The sequence below is a fragment of the Oncorhynchus kisutch genome, linkage group LG1 (genome assembly GCF_002021735.2).
Source record: "Oncorhynchus kisutch isolate 150728-3 linkage group LG1, Okis_V2, whole genome shotgun sequence".
In the NCBI taxonomy this organism is placed as follows: domain Eukaryota; kingdom Metazoa; phylum Chordata; class Actinopteri; order Salmoniformes; family Salmonidae; genus Oncorhynchus; species Oncorhynchus kisutch.
The window spans coordinates 36,124,166-36,143,212 of NC_034174.2; the positions used below are offsets into that span (position 1 = coordinate 36,124,166).

Sequence of the window (19,047 nt, forward strand, 5' to 3'; positions counted from 1 at the left end):
CTGTTGGAACGGTATGCAAATCGGAGTGGGTCCAGGGTGTCTGGGATGATGGTGTTGATGTGAGTCATGACCAGCCTTTAAAAGCATTTCATGGTTACAGATGCGAGTGCTAGGGGGCGATAGTCATTTAGGCAGGTTACCATGGCATTCTTGGGCACGGGGACTATGGTGGTCTGCTTGAAACATGTTGGTATTACAGACCGGTTCAGGGATAGGTTGAAAATGTCAGTGAAAACACTTGCCAGCTGGTCAGCACATGCTCTGAGTACACATCCTGGTATTCCATCTGGCCTCGCGGCCTTGTGAATGTTAACCTGTTTAAATGTATTTCTCACATTGGCTATGAAGAGCAAAATCACACAGTCGTCTGGAACAGCTGGTGTTCTCATGCATGGTTCAGTGTTGCTTGCCTCGAAGCGAGAACAGAAGGCATTTAGCTGGTCTGGTGTGCTCGCGTTCCTGGGCAGCTCGCGGCTGGGTTTAACTTTTTTAATCCATGATAGTTAGCAAGCCCTGCCACATCCGTCAAGTGTCAGAACCGACATAGTAGGATTCGATCTTTGTCCTTTATTGATGCTTTGTCTGTTTGATTGCTAGTTGGAGTTCATAGAGGGATTTATTATAAGCTTTCGGAGTATTGTCCCACTCCTTGAAATCAGAAGCTCTAGCCTTTAGATCACTGCAGATGTTGCCTGTAGTTTATGGCTTCTGGTTTGGGTATGTACGTACGGTCACTGTGGGGACAACATCATCGATGCAATTATTAATGAAGCTGGTGACTGATGTGGTACACTCCTCAATGTTATTATATGAATCTCGGAACATATTCCAGTCTGTGCTAGCTAAACAGTCCTGTAGCTTAGTATCCACTATATCGAACCTCTTCCATATTGAGCGCAGTACTGGTACTTCCTGTTTGAGTTTTTGCTTGTAAGCAGAAAGCAGAAGGATAGAGTTATGATCTGATTTGTCAAAGGGAGGGAGAGAGGGGGCCTTGTACATGTGATTTAAAGTTTTAAATCGCCTCTAGTTGCACAGGTGACATGCTGGTAAAAATTGGGTAAAACAGATTTTAGGTTCCCTGCAATAAAGACACCGGAGACGAGAAACCATGCCTCTGGCTGTGCATTTTCTTGTTTGTTTATGGCCCTATACAACTAACTGAGTGCAGTCTAGATGCCTTCATCGAGTTATGATGGTAAATAGACAGCTACAAAAAATATAGATGAAAACTCTTGGTAAATAGTATGGTAACTTGAGACTTCCTTAACATTAGAGATCGCGCACCAGCTTTTGTTAACAAAGAGATACACCCCTCCCCCCTTCATCTTACCCGAGTCTGCCATCCAGTCTTGATTATACATAGAAAAACCAGCGAGATGTATATTATCTATGTTCTCTTTCAGCCACGACTCTGAGAAACATTGAATATTACAGTTTTCCAGGTCCCGTTAATAGGATAGTCTCGAACAGAGCTCATCCAGTTTGTTCTCCAGTGACTGCATGTTCGCCAATAGAACTGAGTGCAATGGTCGTCTATTTGCTCGTCGACATAATCTCGTCAGGATGATGACTCGCCTGCTTCTCTTTCTCCACCGCCTCCTTTTTCGAGTCGGGGGATTAGGGCCTGGTCCGGAGTAAGTAGAGCGTCCAGAGCTGCTGACTCGTTGAAGTAGATATTTTCATCCAAATCAAGGTTAGTAATGGCTGTTCTGATGTCCAGAAGCTGTTTCCAGTCAAAAGATATTATAGCATAAAAAATCACAACATAGCAGACTTGGTCAGGAGCCTGTAAGATGGCTACTATCCGCTGCAGCATCATCTATAAGGTGTCAAGCATGCAAAGCAGCTCTCTCACTGTTCTGTGCTGTCTGTCTGTGGGTTAGACCCACTCTGCTGTCTGTCTGTGAGGGTAAGACCCACTCTGCTGTCTGTCGCTCTGTCTGTCTGACGGTTAGGCCCACTGTTATGTGGTCTGGCCTCAGGAGGTCTTAGCAGCTCATTCAGCAGCCTTGTAAAGTACAGCACAGACGTGCTTCTACACCTGCATTGCTTGCTGTTTGGGGTTTTAGGCTGGGTTTCTGTACAGCACTTTGAGATATCAGCTGATGTACGAAGGGCTATATAAATAAATTTGATTTGATTTGATGTGTGCAGCGTCTTAAAACGCTTCCTGTGCGTGTAACTCGGCTGCGAGATCCAGTACTATAACTCGATGTTAGACAGACAGAGAGCCTAACATTAAAGCTAGCTTGTTCTCTTACTGTAGTTAATGCTCACTTTGTATAGTATCATCTGACCGGATGGTATGACTCCCTTTAATCTGGAAAAAGAAGGTTATAAGAACATCACAGGGTTAATGGGTTGGGTTTATGTCAACTCATACACACACAGAATCTCTACTATTTCCAGTTGACTGCTACTGTATGATAGTAAGGTTTCTTAGTCAGAAGAACAGCTTATTTTTATCATCCAGCCAGTCAATGCTTTCATCAACAGAGCTCCACTGCACAAGGCGCTACAAGTCTTAGGAGAGTAAAAAAAAAAACTCACAAAGATCTGAAAGGCAAACACTTCAAAGAAAAAACGCAAAGCAAAAACAAACTCTTGTCTATTCTGGTATATGACAGAGTACACAGTAGAAAGAAGTCACTTCAGTGTTTGGGGAAACTAGGGCTAGCAGTGCGCATCTCCCAAGGCTGGCAACCCATTTCTCCAACAGCGTGAAAAGAAAACAGGGTTTCCAGGCAACTTCGAGCAGCACAACTAAAAGACCAACAGCTAAAGACAGAATGTAATTTGCAGGAACATTGAGGTGAGGCAGGGTCTACCTTCTGGGAGGTGTGTGTATGTGGTTACTGTCTTCACTCAAACAATAGCCTGAGGCTGTTCTGTTTCTGCACTGATGAAAGCTACAATTAACATATTCAATTGTGGAAATACAGACAGACGTGACTTCCACTTAAAGTGAACCGTGGTTGCAGCATTGATCTCAGTGCAAGAGGCATCACTGCAGTCCCTGGTTCGAATCCAGGTTGCATCACATCCGGCCGTGATTGGGAGTCCCATAAGGCGGCGCACAATTGGCCCAGCGTCGTTCGGGTTTGGCCGGGGTAGGCCGTCATTGTAAATAAGAATTTGTTCTTAACTGACTTTCCTAGTTAAATGAAGGTTACATTTAATTATGTGCCACTCTGATATTGGATTCTGTGTTCTATAAGCCTGTGTATTAAAACCAAATTGGTTTCCTACAGTTTGTCAATTTGAAAAATATGAGCGTGTTATCTCAAGAGACCTGTTACAATAAACGTGGCCATTATGACTAACACAATTACCATGACAGTCAGAGGAGCACCCCGGAATGAAACGGAAATGGAAAAACCAGACCTGTTGTAAGTCACTGCACTGGGACGGTCTGTATCAGACTGTACTGCCCATCTCAGACCCAGGGTGGAAACAGAGAGCAGAACATCTCCATCCTTTCCATAATGTATTGTAACAAACTTACTAACAGGGCGGCGTGCTGCTGCATTCATTAAACAATCAGCCTCTAGTGTGGCAGAGTTTAATAACAAATGAACCAAGAAAACTGCAGCAGGACTTCTTGCTCCTGTACTGTCTGGTTAATTCAAAAAAACTTTACAAATATATATATGTTGTTTAAATGGATCAGAGCTGCCAGGTGAATAATTGACTCTGTGATCCAATGAAGAAATTGCTGTTTTTTGCTCTCATTTCTCATTTCAGATTCACTACATATAATTCAAGCCACAGGCATCAAGCCTCATGCCCTCAAATCAATAGCTGTCTCAGTAGCACCAGCAGCAGATACTTAAATAATGTTTGAACAATGGCTTCAGCCAAACCCTCTTAAATCTCTAGACCCTGTGCTAGTGAATGTGACATATTCAATCAATCCCTATCCCAGTCTGCTGTCTCCACATGCTTCAAGATGGCCACCATTGTTCCTTTTCCCAAGAAAGCTAAGGTATGACTATCGCCCCGTAGCACTCCCTTCTTTCATCGTGAAGTGCTTTGAGAGACTAGTCAAGGATCATATAACTACCACCCTACCCTGACACCCTAGACCCACTCCAATTTGCTTACCTCCCAAATAGGTCCACAGACGACGCAATCGCCATCCCACTGTTCACTTCCCTATCCCATCTGGACAAGAGGAATAACTATGTAAGAATGCTGTTCATTGACTACAGCTTAGTATTCAACACCATAGTACCCTCCAAACTCATCATTAAGCTTGAGACCCTTGGGCTCGACCTCGCCCTGTGCAACTGGGTCCTGGACTTTGACGGGCCGCCCCCAGGTGGTGAAGGTAGGAAAAAACATCGCCACTCCGCTGATCCTCAACACTGGGGCCCCACAAGCGCATTCTCAGCCCCTTCCTGTACACCGTGTTCACCCACGACTGCGTGGCCATGCACGCCTCCAACTCAATCATCAAGTTTGCAGACAACAGTACAGTGGTAGGCTTGATTACCAACAACGACGAGACGGCCTACAGGGAGGAGGTGAGGGCCCTCGGAGTGTGGTGTCAGGAAAATAACCTCTCACTCAATGTCAGCAAAACAAAAGAGATGATCGTGGACTTCAGGAAACAGCAAAGGGAGCACCCCCCTATCCACATTGACGGGACAGCAGTGGAGAAGGTGTAAAGTTTTAAGTTCCTCGGCGTACACATCACTGACACACTGAAATGGTCCAGGCACACAGACTCTCAGGCACTCTTCACTTCAGGAGGCTGAAAAAATGTAGCTTTTCACCGAAAACCCTGACTAACTTTTACAGGTGCACAATAGAGAGCATCCTGTCAGGCTGTATCACTACCTGGTACAGAAACTGCACAGCCCACAACCTAGGGCTCTCCAGAGGGTGGTGCGGTCTGCACAACGCATCACTGGGGGCAAACAACCTGCCCTCCAGGACACCTAAAACACCCAATGTTACAGGAAGGCAAAAAATATCATCAAGGACAACAACCACCCAAGCCACTACCTGTTCACCCTGCTTCCATCCAGAATGCGAGGTCAGTACAGGTGCATCAAAGCTGGGACAGGGAGATTGAAAAACAGCTTCTATCTCAAGGCCATCAGATTGTTAAATAGCCACCACTAGTACAGAGAGGCGGCTGCCTACCAACAGACTTGATATCATTGGCCACTTTAATAAATGGAACACTAGTTACTTTAATAATGCCACTTTAAGAATTTACATATCTCGCATTACTAATTTCATATGTATAGACACTTCAGTATCCTTCACTATTCTTTACTATCTATTGCATCTTAGCCGCTCTGTCACTGCTCATCCATATATTTTATACTTATATATTCTTATCCCATTCCTTTACAAGATTATGAGTATTAGGTTTTGTTGTGGAATTGTTAGATATTACCTGTTAGATACTGCTGCAATGTCGGATCTAGACGCATAAGCATTTTGCTACACTCGCAATAACATCTGCTAACCATGTGTATGTGACCAATAACATTTGATATGATTTGATTTTAAAGGGATTCACAAGGGATTTCTGCAATTCTGCATTGTTGTTTGCAGTCCATAAGCTCTGTCATCTGATTACCAATGAGCTAACCGCTTCGACTGTTCCCATGTTTTTTAACTGCCATTTTATACAATGAATAAATACGACAGCCAAAACCACAATCATCATTATCATCAGTATTTCGAGAAAATGTCACATCTGTGGGTTTCTGATTCTGATTAGTTTGATTTTTGAGATGGGGCAAAAATGAAATGGGGCACCACAGGAGTCAAATGGGGCTTGAAGAAGAGAGGAACAATCATAAAACATGATCATGGCCATTCAATCTGATAGCAGCCCACATGTTTAACCAAGCCATGGCTGGCCCTAGCTGTTGAAGAGCAGGGAGAGGAGCAGAGTAATTATCTGTTTTCTTGTCTGCATCCTGATGCATTTGGACTCCTCTTGCTGTGACCTTGAAATGCACACTGCTGCTGGAGCGAGCCCCCTGGGCCGTACCCCGCACAGGGTAGGGTTTAGGACACCAGCCGCTTAAGAGGAAAAACTATCTCTGTCTCATTCATAAACCTGGTGGGGAAAGCCTGGCAGACTCGAGGGAAGATAGAGGTGCTGCTGATGCAGCCGTGAGCTCGAATATCCTTGCCTTTAATGTGTACAGGGGGGTTAGGAAATATGCAGGGTGAGAGTGGGTCAGTTAGCATAGACTAGAGGCAGTGATTGAACGTGGAGATTTGATTCAGTCAATAAAATATAGTCTGCAGTGGAGAGAATACATGGGTTTGTCAAATGTAACACCACATTTAGACAGATACTTAAGTGACTTGGTATAAAAAAAACAGCATTTATCATTATTATGCAGTCCTATATTTTGGTTAAGGCTTCACTTGGTATATGGTATAAAGAGGTCTGCCTTTGGTCCTTTGGCCCTGATCGTAGTTGATGATCTTTCTCTTCACCTTTAAAAGGAGTTATAACCTCTATTCTACCTCTCTATAACCCCTTTTTACTGTGTCATGGTGGACAGATGGTCCAATCAGAGAGAGATGGCATCTGTGCCAGCCCTGTCCTTTGATAGCCTGTCACTCATGACATCAGATGAATAAGTCATCGAAGTCTGCTCTTCTTGGGGGAGCAAGAGGACAGCTGAAGTTGCCTGGAGCTTCTCCAGACATAGGCACAGTGTCTCCTTCAGTATGAGCTTCACAACGCGACAGGGGGGCAGAAGCACAGTGTCACAGTGTGCCCTTGATTTCTCCCTGGTCACAAAGGAAAGTTTACAGAAGAGTTAATAAAGGCATAGAGAGAAGCCCTGACGGACACATAGATACAGTAGACCCGATGGTTGAGCGAGGGGTGTTTTGCCTTCCTGTTACTGTGGGCCCAGCCACTGGCACCAGAACAATATTGCAATGTGGAAGTGATCTGAGCTGCAGCCTGCAACTGGCCCACTTGGAGAGAAATGCAACGTTTCATTCCATCATCATAACAATCACCCACCTCCTCCTCCATATCATCCTCTACATCTGAGAATCACACTGCAGTTTGGAGAGAGAAAGAGAGAGAGATAAAAAGAAGAGAAGGGAGCGAGAGAGCGAGAGAAAGAGGAACGCTAGTCTCATCACATTGCCCTCAGTAGAGGCCTTGATACTGGCTGTGTCTGGATGTAGGTATGCAACAAGAGGAGAAGGAATCGATTCTGACAGGGGAAAAGAAGATGGGTTTTGTTGTACTCACAGTGTAGAGTTCGTTGGTCACTTTTACCAGCTCCTCGTGCATCTGAATCCCAATGTCCTTGCTCTGAAAATCAATGGGTTGGAAAGCAGTTAGTGCCAATGCACATCAATCAATCCAGGTGGATGAAGTGCATCAACAAATAGTCAAAATAGTGATGAATATCCTGTAACAACAAACTGACAGGCAATGTTTTTCAGTGTGTTGGTGGTGATGAGACCCTGTCTGGATTGGTTTAAATCTTAACAGCAGTTTAAGAAAGTGCACATACAGTACAGTGACCAACAGCTTAATTAAACATACAGAGACTTCTGAAAGTTTTCAGACCCCTTGATTTTTTCCAAATGTTGTTACATTTAATCTAAATGGATTAAATAAAATAAAAATAAAACTCAGCAATCTTCACACAATACCCCATAATGACGAAGCGAAAACAGGTTTTTAGAAATTTTAGCAAATGTATATATATATAAAAAATAAATACCTTATTTACATAAGTATTCAGACCCTTTGCTATGAGACTCGAAATTGAGCTCAGGTGCATCCTGTTTCCATTGATTATCCTTGAGATGTTTCTACAACTTGATTGGAGTCCACCTGTGGTAAATTCAATTTATTGGACATGATTTGGAAAGGCCCACAGTTGACATGGCATGCCAAAGCAAAATCCAAGCCATGAGGTCGAAAGAATTGTCCGTAGAGCTCTGAGACAGGCACAGATCTGGGAAAGGGTACCCAAAATATTTCTGCAGCATTGAAGGTCCCCAAGAACACAGTGGTCTCAGTCATTCTTAAATGGATTAGTTTGGAACCACCAAGACTCTTCCTAGAGCTGGCCGTCCCGGCTAAACTGAGCAATTGGCTGAGAAGGGCCTTAGTCAAGGAGGTAACCAAGAACCAGATGGTCCCTCTGATAGAGCTCTAGAGTTCCTCTGTGGAGATGGGAAAACCTACCAGAAGGACAACCATCTCTGCAGCATTCCACCAATCAGGGCCTTTTAAGGTAGAATGGCCAGACGAAAACCACTCCTCAGTAAAAAGTACATGACAGCCCACTTGGTGTTTGCCAGAAGGCACCTAAAGACTCTCAGACCATGATAAACAGGGTTTTCTGGTCTGACGAAACCAAGATTGAACTCTTTGGCCTGAATGCCAAGCATTACGTTTGGAGGAAACCTGGTACCATCCCTACGGTGAAGCATGGTGGTGGCGGGAATGCTCTGGGGATGTTTTTCAGCGGCAGGGACAGGAAGACTAGTCAGGATCGAGGCAAAGATGAATGGAGCAAAGTACAGTAGAGATCCTTGATAAGAAAAACGGCTCCAGAGTGCTCAGGACCTCCGACTAGGGCGAAGGTTCACCTTCCAACAGGACAAGAACCCTAAGCACACAGCCAAGACAATGCAGGAGTGGCTTCAGGACAAGTCACTCAATGTCCTTGAGTGGCGCAGCCAGATCCTGGACTTGAACCCGATCAAACATCTCTGGAGAGACCTGAAAATAGCTATGCAGCAACGCTCCCCATCCAACCTGACAAAGCTTGAGAGGATCTGCAGAGAAGAATGGGAGAAACTCCTCAAATGCAGATGTGCCAAGCTTGTAGCACTATACTCAAGAAGACTCGAGGCTGTAATGGCTGCCAAAGGTGCTTCAACATAGTACTGAGTAAAGTGTCTGAATACTTATGTTTAATGTAAAATTTTCGTTTTTAGTTTTTAATAAATTAGCAAAAATCTCTAAAAACCTGTTTTTGATTTGTCATTATGGGGTATTGTGTGTAGAAAAATATATTCAATACATTTCAGAATAAGGCTGTAACGTAACAAAATGTGGAAAAAGGCACTGTGCATGTGATGGATGGACAGAGACATACATTACTCTAAAAGAGAGACTGCCAGCCAGACCAGCCAGTGGAACACAATCAACCCCTCGACTAGTGAATGAACTTCCCATCTGGCCTCTCTCCCTCTATGTCTGAAGAGGGCTGGAGTATGTGTGGTTTCATATTCCACCTCACGCTGCCGTTTCCTGTGATTATTACACGTGGGCTATGTTTAGCTACAGATGATGTGCTGCTGACTGTTAAAGCTGCTGTTTAGTTGTGGTGCTTGGTGGGTAAATGTCACATCCCTCTCTTTCTGACCTGCCACCTGTGATCTGCACTGAATGCATTGGGACAACACCCTCTAAAAACGGCTGAACCATCAACATCAGCATTTATAGTGTTACCACATTACTGGCGTATATGATGTGGTGAAACACACTCATGCAGTTAATGGATGTCTTTGTAAAATGGCAGAGGAGAAGAAGGCTGACCTTCTACGTGTCCCCAACCGATTGTGTTTTTTTGTTCATTTATTTGCATTGTTTGTGACAATTTTTTAAACTTATTTTGTACATAATGTTGCCACTACCGTCTCTTACTCACCACGGACTGGCAGAATCCTTTTTTTCCTTTAACGAGTCTGATGAGCCTGACACGAATGATATACTGATTTCTCGTGAACAGGCCCAGATCCCCATGATTTCCGTGAAGAGGAGGCAGAGAAAAAGGGCCCAGAGGGAGGGCTGCCTTCTGAGAATTCATAGGCGATCAAATAAACCCCAACCTCCTTCCATTCTGCTAGCAAACGTGCAATCTTTGGAGAATAAAATCGATGACCTACGCGGAAGACTAAACTACCAACGGGACTTTCAAAACTGTAATATCTTATGCTGTATTCCGCCATAAACAAACAAGAAAATGCTCACCCAAAGGCGGCGCTCCTAGTAGCCAGGGACTTTAATGCAGGGAAACTTAAATCCGTTTTACCAAATTTCTATCAGCATGTTAAATGTGCAACAAGAGGGGAAAAAACTCTCGACCACCTTTACTCCACACACAGAGATGCACACAAAGCTCTCTCTTGCCCTCCATTTGGCAAATCTGACCATATTTCTATCCTCCTGATGCCTGCTTACAAGCAAAAATGAAAGCAGGAAGCACCAGTGTTAGATCAATTTTAAAAAAGTGGTCAGATGAAGCAGATGCTAAGCTACAGGATTGTTTTGCTAGCACAGACTGGAATATGTTCCGGGATTCCGCCAGTGGCATTGAGGAGTACACCACATCTGTCATTGGCTTCATCAATAAGCGCATTGATGACGTCGTCCCTATAGTGACCATATGTACATACCCCAACCAGAAGCCATGGATTACTAAAGCTAAATTCCCAATCTGGCCATCAAACCATCACGGTCACCTAATAATCCACAGTTTACAATTGGCTCATTCATCCCCCTCCTCTCCCCTGTAACTCTTCCCCAGGTCGTTGCTGCAAATGAGAACGTGTTCTCAGTCAACTTACCTGGTAAAATAACGGATAAATAAAATAAAAAAATTACAGGCAACATCCACACTGAACTAAAGGCTAGAGCTGCCGCTTTCAAGGAGTGGGACTCTAACCCGGAACCCGGAAGCCTCGCTTCGAGGCAAATAACATCGAAACATGCATGAGAGTACCAGCTGTTCCGCAACCGATGTCAGTAAGACCTTTAAAGAGGTCAACACTCTCAAGACCGCAGGGCAAGATGGATTACCAGGATGTGTACTCCGAGCATTGGCAGACCAACGGGCAAGTGTCTTCACTGACATTTTCTACCTCTCCCTGTCTGAGTATGTAATACCAACATGTTTTAATCAGACCACAATAGTGCCTGTGCCCAAGAACACTAAGGTAACCTGCCTAAATGACTACTGACCCGTAGCACTCACATCTGTAGCCACAAAGTGCTTTGAAAGGCTGGTCATGGCTCACATCAACACCATTATCCCAGAAACCCTAGATCCACTCCAATTTGCATACCACCTCAACAGATCCACAGAAGATGCAATCTCTATTGCACCCCACACTGCCCTTTCCCACATGGACAAAAGGAACACCTACGTGAGAATGCAAATCATTGACTACAGCTCAGTGTTCAACACCACAGTGCCCTCAAAGCTCATCAATAAGCTAAGGATCCTGGGACTAAACACCTCCCTCTGCAACTGAATCCTGGACTTTCTGACAGGCCGCACCCAGGTGGTAAGGGTAGGTAACAACACATCTGCTACGCTGATCCTCAACACAGGGGCCCTTTGGGTGCATGCTCAGTCCCCTCCTATACTCCCTGTTCACTCATGACTGCACGGCTAGGCACGACTCCAACACCATCCTTAAGTTTGCCCGATGACACAACAGTGGTAGGCTTGATCACCGACAACAACGAGACATCCTATAGGGAGGAGGTCAGAGACTTGGCCGTGTGGTGCCAGGACAACAACCTCTCCCTCAATGTGACCAGGACAAAGGAGATGATTGTGGACTACAGGAAAAAGAGGACCGAGCACGTCCCCATTCTCATCACCAACAAACTAACATGGTCCAAGCAAACCTATTCCCCCTCAGGAGACTGAAAATAATTGGCATGGGTCCTCAGATTCTCAAAAGGTTCTACAGCTGCACCATCAACAGCATGGTCGCATCACTGCCTGGTATGGTAACTGCTCGGCCTCGGACTGCAAGGCACTACAGAGGGTAGTGCGAACGGCCCAGTACATCACTGGGGCAAAGCTTCCTGCCATCCAGGACCTCTATACCAGGCGGTGTCAGAGGAAGGCCCTAAAAATTGGCAAAGACTCCAGCCACCCTAGTCATAGACTGTTCTCTCTGCTACCGCACGGCAAACAGGACCGGAGCGCCAATTCTAGGCCCAAGAGGTTTCTAAACAGCTTCTTTCCCCAAGCCATAAGACTCCTGAACATCTATTCAAATGGCCACCCATACTATTTGCATTGCCCCCCCCCCCCTCCCACTCTTTTAAACCGCTGCTACTCTTTGTTGTTATCATCTATGCATAGTCACTTTAATAACTCTACCTACATATTACCTCAACTAACTGGTGCCCCTGCACATTGACTCTGTACCGGTACCCCCCTGTATATAGTCTCGCTATTGTTATTTAACTGCAGCGCTTTAATTGCTTGTTACTTTTATTTCTTATCCTTATCCATATTTTTTTCAACTGCATTGTTGGTTAGGGCCTCGTCAGTAAGCATTGTACTGTAACCTGTTGTATTCGGCGCATGTTACTAATACAATTTGATTTGATTTATTAAGTAGATAACATCAGTAATGACTCAAGCTGAGAAAAGGCACAATCAGCCGTTTCCTCTTTTTCCTGTTGTCAACCAATATCCAGATTGTCATTTTGTCATGTCATGTAGTGTTGTTTTTCAAACGGAGCCTTGAGAAAGAAGCTTGACTTGTCAGTGACATTCAGTTTTCCTATCAGATGGAGGAGGACTATAAGTAATGTGTTTTACAGAGGACAGAAATACTGCATTTACACCCATCCCACACAACCTATCTAGTGATGACGAGTGTGGGGAACACACCTGGTATTGTGGGAGCTCAGTGAGAGAACGTAATTGCTAGCACGGCGGTACATGCCACAGAAAACAAACTGTTCTTAGATTGAGGCTACAGGGGCATGTGAATCCACCCACATCACACATTACTGTGTTTTTGCAGAAAATCAAGTAGGCACAAAGGATATAACACCTTTAATTACTTCACAGAAGTACGACTCTGACTAACCTTTTCAGAAAAGTTTTTTTCTAGAGCACATACCTTGAGTATTTAATCTCAAACTCTATTTCATTGTTAACAGTATCTTTAATACTACCCACACACACATAAAGGACTTTTCACACTCCCACAGTGTGCCCAAAACCTCCGCTGTCTAAGACGCCATAATGTTCCAGGCCCTAGCTCTAGGTATACTGAATCTGATATATGGTCCCTATACATCCATGTCTGCTAGGATTTATGGTTCTGCCTGCTATGGTGGCCCTCCCTGGACATAAATCATATGGAGGGTAAAACTGTGGGATCGATAGAGCCAGCAGCACTGCTACACTCTGACTCTACAGCACAGAGCCAAGCACCAGGGCTAATCTCTAAACATGCGCGCACACGAACACAGAGAGAGAGAGAGAGAGAGAGAGAGAGAGAGAGAGAGAGAGAGAGAGAGAGAGAGAGAGAGAGAGAGAGAGAGAGAGAGAGAGAGAGAGAGATACAGGTAGATGCAAGTAAGCTTGCCTGAAGGCAGACACACACCCTTTTCATACATGACCACACATCTTTGTATGGGTTATGCCAACCAGGTAGAAGTTTTAACCATCAAAACCAAGCCCTAACATACGCAGGCTGATGAGTCAAAATTGGAATGTGCAATCAATCATGTAGAGAGGGGCTCATAGCAACAGGAGGAGGGGCCAGCTGAGATGGAATTTTATGAGCTTTCTTTTTTTCATTTTTTTGTGCATCCCTCTGTGGTCTGCCCTTTAAACTATACTGAGCAAAGATAGCGAGCCAGAGAGAGAGGCAAATTGTTATTTTATTTTACCTTCATCATCAAAACTCCCAAGGAGGACAGGAAATATGCCATGTTAAATCAGATATGAAAGTGCCTTGGCCTGAACATGATAAGTGGGAAGCTCTTTTTGTGAGAAATATGTGAAAGACTCCTGGCAGCTGGTGAATGGCATTTGTATGCATGGGTGGCTCTGATGTCAGACATACTGCAGAGTGAGAATGTACTGCAGAGGCACTGAGGGAGCAGAGCAGAGAGTGGACAAGTAAGAATATGGATGTGTCAAGTCAGATAGCGCTGGCCTAAAACTGCTCTGGCTGTCGAGACAAAAATAATACATTCATGAAATTCTCTCTTATCTCTCTAAAAATAGAGAAAAAATGAACACAGTGGAGCCTGATTGAAATGGTTTGTTCTATTTTTCTTGACCAAATTTTGAACTGTGCACCCCACTGAGATCTTGCAGTTCTCGACTGAGCCATGGCTTGACAGGAGTACTTTAAACACCAATAACTACCTGAAAATTGTACCTAATTACCTGTACATGCGTCAATTACTTCTTTGTTAAACAGATTGTGAGACCTTGATAATGTTCCCACGGATGTGAGAAACCAGACATTACCATACCAGACAGGCAACCTAGACCAGTGGTTCCCAACTATTTTCTGTTACTGTACCACCAATTGCTCTGCCGGAGTACCCCTGAAGTACCCCATTTTACAAGTAGGTCTATGGTCTCATAAGTCTTCTTAAGAACCCCCTGTGAATAGGTCAAGTACCCCCAAGGGTCCTAGTACCGCTGGTTGGGAAGTACTGACCTAGACAATCACAGTGTTTCCCCTAGCATTTTTTTCAACAGTGGTGACAAGTGTAGCGGGGGGACATGCTAGATGTTCCCATAGACTTTCAATCATTGAGTCAACGACTATAAAAGTATGTCTCAGCAGAAATATATATATATATTTTCAATTACATCATATTTCTTGCAGCGGTGGCAACAATTTAGCAGCGGTTTGCCACTGTTTTGGGATATCCATATACAGTGGGGCAAAAAAAGTATTTAGTCAGCTACCAATTGTGCAAGTTCTCCCACTTAAAAAGATGAGAGAGGCCTGTAATTTTCATCATAGGTACACTTCAACTATGACAGACAAAATGAGAAAAAAAATCCTGAAAATCACATTGTGGGATTTTTGATTGAATTTATTTGCAAATTATGGTGGAAAATAAGTATTGAAGATGAAACGTGGCTGGGTCTTTCAGCATGACAATGATCCCAAACACACCGCCCGGGCAACGAAGGAGTGGCTTCGTAAGAAGCATTTCAAGGTCCTGGAGTGGCCTAGCCAGTCTCCAGATCTCAACCCCATAGAAAATCTTTGGAGGGAGTTGAAAGTCCGTGTTGCCCAGCAACAGCCCCAAAACATCACTACTCTAGAGGAGATCTGCATGGAGGAATGGGCCAAAATACCAGCAACAGTGTGTGAAAACCTTGTGAAGACTTACAAAAAACGTTTGACCTCTGTCATCGCCAAAAAGGGTATATAACAAAGTATTGAGATAAAACTTTTGTTATTGACCAAATACTTATTTTCCACCATAATTTGCAAATAAATTCATAAAAAATTCTACAATGTGATTTTCTGGATTTTTTTCTTCACATTTTGTCTGTCATAGTTTAAGTGTACCTATGATGAAAATGACAGGCCTCTCATCTTTTTAAGTGGGAGAACTTGCACAATTGGTGGCTGACTAAATACTTTTTTGCCCCACTGTAGTCGAAATAACGTCGTTTTTTTTTTGCAGACTGTTCTGCTGCTTCTACAGCAGCGGGCAGAGGAGGGGCCGGTGTATATATGTTTGTGAGAAGGAGAGCGAGACTAAAAAGTAGCCACGATGGCTTGCGCTAGTCATACAAATTTGTAACGTTAGATGCTGGTTCTCTTATCATCCCACGACAGTGCCTGTCTTGACTGCATCAAATCGATGTAGAGAAGATAGAGTTAGCCAGCCAGCTAGCCAGATAGCTAGCTAAGTTAGCCAGCCAGCTAGCCAGATAGCTAGCTAAGTTGCCACCCAGCTAGCCAGATAGCTAGCTGAGTTAGCCAGCTAGCTAAAATTGAAGCTATAATATGCTGTGCTCCCCATCCTTGTGAACATATAACACCATGATTCAGAACAACAGCCTTCGTGTTGGTTGTTCGTAGCCCACTCCTTCTCATTTAGCGAACCTTTAATTCCGTAATATTTATTACATTTTGTATTGATTAGAAATGTCTCACTTCACTTTCTAGACATAGAACCTCTGACTGTAGAGCAGATTTGATTGGCTGACAAAATCAACCAGACTCTGAGGCTACTAAACCTCCAACAGAGAACACCTAACTGAGGAGAGAAATACTGCAACAAAGACCTGTGTATTTTTCCCAGAACAGATCCTGTCTAGAAAAGGCACAGAGTTTTTCCGTGGTCAGGTCAAAGTTTAGATGACATGGTCAGGAAAAACTCATTTATGACTATCTGGATATCAGAAATCTTGGGCAACACTTTCATCATCGGGGCAGCGTGATCGACTTGTAGCCTATTCAGCTCTCTCCTCCATGCATTTACATGACAGCTACAAAGCTAGGCAGCATATTTCTTTGACATGTTATCCATTGTCACCGCGAGGCCTGCCAGCAAGGACGTGTAGCTCCATTCATATTACCAGCCAGAGGAAAAGCTACTTGAGGGAACTGTACTGACTAACAGGAGGCTGTGTTGTTCTGTTTTCAGCCCTGACTGGTGCTCCCTAAAGCATGTGTTGCTTGTTTCCCCCATTCACATTCCTGCTTACACACACACACACACACTCTCTCAGTAGTGTGTGAATGGAGGCTGGCAGCGCGGGTTGGGTCTCACCTCTAGGAAAGCCTGCCAGGTGTAAACAGGGGTCTGGTGTTTGGGTTAGACCTCAGTCATCTCTGCTATGTGCTGACACAGGGCCAGATGCTGCTCACACCAGCAGGGGCCCATGGGTGGTTAGGGGGCCAGGGGGTACCCTGCCCTGCTCCATCTTAACCCTACTGCTGCACTACTACTCCACAGGCCACATGGAACTTATTTATGCCCGACAGAGGTATACAAATCCAATGTGCTGGAATACGGGTCAGCTGATAATGTAGCTTCTCAAAAAACATCCCTGCTTACAGAGTCTCAACCATCAAATCGGTATACTAAAGATGGAATATGGAAAGGATAGAGGAAAATTGGTTTCTTTCACTCATTTCAAAGGCTCAGGTGAAAACTGTTTTGAATGTGGTCGTAACCTTAAGCAAAAGAGCAATGAGATCTGGTGTTATTTGTATATGATTAGGATCTTAGAGAAAGGACAATTGACATCATGCCCATTACTGGTCAGCAAGCGAACGATAAAAGATAGTGCTCATTTGTATCTTCAACTCTGAACACATGAGCACAGGTGATAAGGAGAGGAGTAAACAGAGAGAGATAGGCAGATGGACAGAAGGATGACAGACAGACAGACCTTCTTGAAGAGGCGGATGACGTCCTCGCTGATTTGGGCGAGGCGGACGATGACATTGTTGGTGTAGATGTCGTTGAGGGTGGCGTGGTCCCTGCTTTCCCTCCTGGTCTGGTTCAGTACCAGGTACCAGCAGTTCACACTGGACAGCAGGTGCTGGTCTTTCCTGAACACAACACAGAGAGGAGGTGATGTTAGAGTGATCAGCAAAGGGTTACTGTAACATACTGTACATACATGTGGTTGTCTCTGCTTTTATCATTTCAATACTTCTAAGGGCTACTACCTGACTAGCGTGTCTATTCAACAGGCTCAACACATAGGCGTATAAACAGACAAAGTTGATGGTCAGAACAAATATCTGTCTGTCCCACAGCAGAAGTCTTCGACTTCACCCTAATAATTTATTTTGCACACCAGACGGACTGACAGGTTGATGACTTGCCATTAAGTTAAGCATAGCCCATCCCCGGTGAATATGAGTGAGCAGCCTATATTGCCCAGGGTCGCGCTGGGTAGACAACACACAGGCAACACAACACACACACAGGCATTGTTGGGAAAAACAAATAGGGCTTCTGAGACCGATTCCTGTTCCAAGTAAACAATACAGCTGCTACATGATCCCATTGTTGGCCGACTGCAGAGACTTAACCACACTGACATCACACTACACTCTCGCTTTCTCTGCCTCTCTCTCTCACTTATTCCCCCTCACTTATTCCCACTTTCTCTGTCTCTCCCCATCTAATTCCCTCCTTATATATCTCTGTTCCCTTTCCGCCATCTCTCTTCCCCTCCCTCTACGGCACATGTCAATCTCATTCCATGGAGGGCCGAACTTGACTGATGAATTAAGGTCACTAATTAGTAAAGAACTCCCCTCACCTGGTTGTCTAGGTCTTAATTGAAAGGAAAAAAAACAAAAATCTGCAGACACTAGGCCTTCCATGGAATGAGTTTGACTCCCCTGCTCTACAGTGATGGCGCTAGCCTAGAATAGACGCCATTAGTTTCTCCTCGCAGCGCTCCAGTTTGACACAGCATTGATTGCTTAAATCCTTAACGCTGGTTACCATAATGACCCTGAGAGGCATGGGCTCTGACTGAAGCGTAATCAGCTTTCACTACATCCCCCTCCAGTGTATGTTCACACACACACATGTGGACTCATACACAGTCACACACAAACACAATGCCCCCCCCCCCACACAAACACACACACTGATAGCAGCAGAGGGTTTCACTGAGCCGTGGTGAAAACTGCACATGTACTTACTGCAAAGAAAAATGATGAGCATTAACATCAAAGGCTCCCCTCTACAGAGAGCTTCCGCAATGCTAATCACCTCTAAGAAGCTGATATATGTCTGCTCTAGAGTGCTGTTACCATTATTCCCACACTTACCCCCACAGCAAGACACCACAATGGACACAGCTAATATACTGTACAGCCATATGGTTCTACCACAACCATAAATACATACTCTCTAAGACTCTGGCAAGATGCTATAGCAGGTCAACTCACCGTTTCAGGAAGGATGCTCGGTGCGAAAAAGAAGTTAGACAGAAAATTGATGTGTCTAATATTATACTATGAAAGCAGGTTTTCAGACTTCTGCATTTGCTGAGACAGGTCTGATTGAGCATTCTCCAGCTGATCACGGTTTAAAAATGACTTTTACAGGTTTGGAATCAAAAGGAATGGGAAAGTAATTTGAATGAGATGAGAAAATCTCCCAATTAAACCAAATTGGGGCCAGTTCAATAATCAAGAGGTCACTAGTGATAATAGAATGATTAAACTGAACTTTCTGTTGCTATGGCAAAGTGATGAATTGTCTCAGAGAGCTAGTCTAGAGGAAACAATAGA

General features: G+C 44.3%; 1 protein-coding gene across 2 annotated transcripts in view; it reads right to left on the minus strand.

Annotated features, from left to right (window-relative positions):
• LOC109872995 (SLIT-ROBO Rho GTPase-activating protein 3) overlaps positions 1-19,047 on the minus strand; it is a 128,955-nt gene that overhangs the window by 45,984 nt on the left and 63,924 nt on the right. For both annotated transcript variants that reach the window (XM_020464491.2, XM_031822719.1), the window contains 2 exons: positions 17,178-17,340; positions 7,256-7,318 (listed from right to left, as the gene is read on the minus strand). In XM_020464491.2, the coding sequence (XP_020320080.1) occupies positions 7,256-7,318; positions 17,178-17,340 (226 nt within the window). The remainder of the gene's footprint in view (positions 1-7,255; positions 7,319-17,177; positions 17,341-19,047) is intronic.